General features: G+C 39.6%; 1 protein-coding gene across 1 annotated transcript; it reads right to left on the reverse strand.

Annotated features, from left to right (window-relative positions):
* Positions 1-2,298: 2,298 nt before the first annotated feature.
* On the reverse strand, positions 2,299-3,477 carry LOC142623906 (uncharacterized). Its single transcript, XM_075797389.1, has one exon. It carries the CDS (start codon positions 3,365-3,367, stop codon positions 2,576-2,578), a length of 792 nt encoding a protein of 263 aa, XP_075653504.1. The 5' UTR covers positions 3,368-3,477; the 3' UTR covers positions 2,299-2,575.
* Positions 3,478-3,793: the final 316 nt, after the last annotated feature.

Below are 3,793 nucleotides of genomic sequence, written 5' to 3' on the forward strand. Positions count from 1 at the left end.
CAAGAGAATGAAATCCATAAAAGCAACAAATTGGTTATTATTATTATTATTCAAGATATGGTATAATTGATAAAGTAGCTTTTTTGGATGGTAAAATAGGATAGGATGACATTTTTTATTGTGAATGCTCTAAGAGTGAGCCACTATGGGAGTTAACCCTAACCTCAAGAACAATATAATTTTATAGAATTGAAGTATAGATCTTAATCATACATATGATCCTAGACTTTACCGCGTAGAAAACTTACTGCCGTGATTCAACTACCAACTCTTCTATTTTGAAATCCTTCCACGAACTGCATGTATGTCTTTAAGAACAGCCTTGAAGATTTGAATACCATAATGCCATTGAATGGATACAAACTAGAATGTTTTTCTCATGAAAGATCTCTTCTATAGTCACAGAATGGAGGCTATATTTGTCTCTTTGAATAGCTTTGACTTAGCTTCCTGCCTCTCTTAGTTTAGTCTTAGGAAGAAAGAAAAAAATAAGAGTTGCTTTTCTTTGGTATAGACTATAGACTCCTTTTTTGCCTTAAAAAATTGTGTAATAAGGGGCTTGTACATGTGCACAAAATTTGGGTTGAAACCTAGCTGGAACTCTTTTCCCATCAAAATTTAGACTCTAAATTGTGCAATTTTGCACTCTAGTGTGCTTCTCAAATTGCATTCGTGTGCCACTTTATAACACAATATCTCACTTGTTTCAAATCTAAATTAGTTATATTTGTATCCATTTTGTGGACTCAAATGTTTACTTTCTAATGAAACAAGTTTCACTTAGAAATTAATTTTGGTACAAAAGATTAGAAAAAGAGATCATCAAATTCTCATCTTAAGTATATCTAAACTTTTCGCCCTTGAGAAAATTCAGACCTACACTCAACCCACTTTTAAAGTAAATAAATTACACCAATATGCTTAATCCATTTGTCTTATCATGCTAAATTTTTGGTTTCTTGTTTCTTGGATGTTTGGATGCTATACCTTAATTGTATAGCATGAACTCATGGCCATCATGTTCTAGAGTACCAATTATGTTCAAGTATAATGGCACCTAACACCTTCTAGTCCTTCTCAGTTTATAATGTACCTCCAAACTTAGATCATTGGTTTAGATCAAAACTAAAATACGCTATTAAAAAGTTTAAAATTTAAAGCCGAGCTTATAAGCTAATACCAAATACGCTATTAAAATCAAGTCAGCTGTAACAATGATAGTGTTATACGAGTAATTCTTAGGTATTCCCGGAGCACAGAGAATGGTGCTCCCTCTTCTCACATTCATAATAGGGTCCGCTCATTAAATTCATGGTGGGATCCACCATGAATGTGAGAGGAGGGAGCACCACTTCACTATACTTCGAGATTACTTAAGAATTTTCCGTGTTATACACCCCAGTGGGCTAGTGCAGTCCTATTGCTTTAATTACAAAAGGCTAGCCTATTGTGAGAGTAGTAGATATATATTATGAGAAATGTTGGGACCATATCATTTCACGTAACTTTTTCCACCACTCGCCACGTGATAAGTTGTGAGTGGTAGATGTGTGGTCCCACTATATGGACTCACTACCACACATCTACCATTCATAATTCATCACGTGGCGAGATGTAGCAAAAATTGTGTAAAATGGTGTGAACCTAACATTGCTCATAAATTATTCAAACCTAGCTAGCCCTTGTAAAACTTCAAACCTTGCTACAACCATCGTAGCTAGTGTACTTCACCTTCCCACCAAAAAAAAAAAAAAGGGTAGCTAGCTTGTGGTTAGACCATAAATTTACTTAGAACAAAGACGTGCAATAGATGTGAGTAATTCATTTGGACCTCTTCACCAAAACGAAATCCTTGCGCCCTTCCACCATGTGCACTTGTTGGTGGGCTTTTATTTTTCAATTTAGGGTTTTAATGGGTGCTCTAGCATATTTGTGAATTGAGTATCTTAAGAAAATATTAATATTATCTTTATGAAAAATATAAAAAATTATTAAACAAATTTGGTTACCTTTTTTCTTTTTTCCCGTATTTTTTTTTAAAATTAATGTTCTTAAGACTCTCGTTAACTTTTACCTTCAATTTTATTTTTTTTTATCTACTGTCGTACATTTACTTCCTTCCTCTTTGGTCTCTCCTTTTCTTTTTTGGCATGATAAAACTAGATGCTACTGCTAGGTAAATCGGTCATTATTAGTTGATGATATCATTAAGGCTCTGGCATTACTAGCTATAGGTAAGGCTTAGTTCTTGAAGCTATTCACAATTAGGAGATTAGAGAAAAAATAAAACCAAGACAGTTGACACAACAAACCTGAGACTTGGAATGATTTATTCATAGCAGATCGGGACATAACAGGTTATACTCTTCCCACGTACATGAAGGAAATACAGATACTGATATTTGATCTATAAGCATCTTTAACTAACTTCATAAGTTTCAATCAACATTAAACTAGAAAGTCTAAAACAGAATAAAGAAAGAATAATTATGACCAACATTATGAACAAACATTCTAATACCCCCAGCACGTACGTAAACAGCAAAGAAGCCCGCTCTTGAAGTTGTAAAGTACTCTAGTGTCCGCCACCAAACCCAGTACCACCACCAGCTCCAAAACCACCTCCAGCCCCGAACCCACCACCTCCACCAAATCCACCACCCCCACCGGCACCGCCACCACCACCAAGTCCACCGCCAGCACCTCCACCTGCTCCAAACCCTCCTCCTGCACCACCACCACCGCCAAATCCACCTCCTCCACCTGCACCTGCACCTCCACCTCCACCAAGGCCTCCACCAGCACCTGCACCACCACCAAAGCCCCCACCTGCACCTGCACCTGCACCACCACCAGCACCACCTCCTAAGCCTCCACCACCTCCTCCACCAAGCCCACCACCACTTCCTAGACCACCACCTCCACCAACTCCACCACCAGCACCAAACCCACCACCAGCTCCACCTCCACCACCTATACCCCCACCACCACCAGCTCCACCACCAATGCCTCCACCAGCTCCACCACCAATGCCTCCCCCAGCTCCTCCACCTAGACCGCCACCACCTCCTAAACCGCCACCACCTCCTAAACCACCACCACCTCCTAAACCGCCACCACCTCCTAAACCACCACCACCACCGAGGCCACCACCACCACCAGCCCCACCTCCGATGCCTCCACCAAACCTTCCATGTCTAAACCCCCTCTTATAAATCCCATGACCTAGACCTGCCCCCTTAAAAATATGTGGATGGTGAAACAAGTTCTTCTCATCCTTAATCCCACTAACATCAGCCACTACCAAACCCCTCACAAGAAAAGCACACATGAGAGCGAACACAATGCAACCTGAAACAGCCCCCATTGCTGGCTCAAACAAAGAAGCCAAATTAAATCAACAATGAGAGCACTAGAAGAAGAAGAAAAGCAAGCAGAGGTGACTGTGAAGTGGTGTAACGAAGGAGTGTGGTATATATAGCGAAAAGAAGGTTAATATATAAAACAATAGTCCAACTGTCACACTAGGATGAGTAAATGAGGTTCATCTGTCATTGGGCAGCTTATTTATTTGGCCAACTGTCCTCCCCTCCAATAAGCTCAGAAATGAAGACACTAATGCATTAGCTAGATTAACTTTGACTTGTGGGGTTCCTTTGGGATTTCCAGTTTCAATTTTTTATGTCTCAAAGAAAAAAAAAAAAGAGTCAAAACTGATTTTGGTTGGCCAATTGGAGATCAAGTTGAAACCAGTGGAGAATTTCATCCCTAATGTGATCTCATTTAATAAGGG

The sequence above is a fragment of the Castanea sativa genome, chromosome 2, assembly GCF_040712315.1.
Source record: "Castanea sativa cultivar Marrone di Chiusa Pesio chromosome 2, ASM4071231v1".
NCBI lineage: Eukaryota > Viridiplantae > Streptophyta > Magnoliopsida > Fagales > Fagaceae > Castanea > Castanea sativa.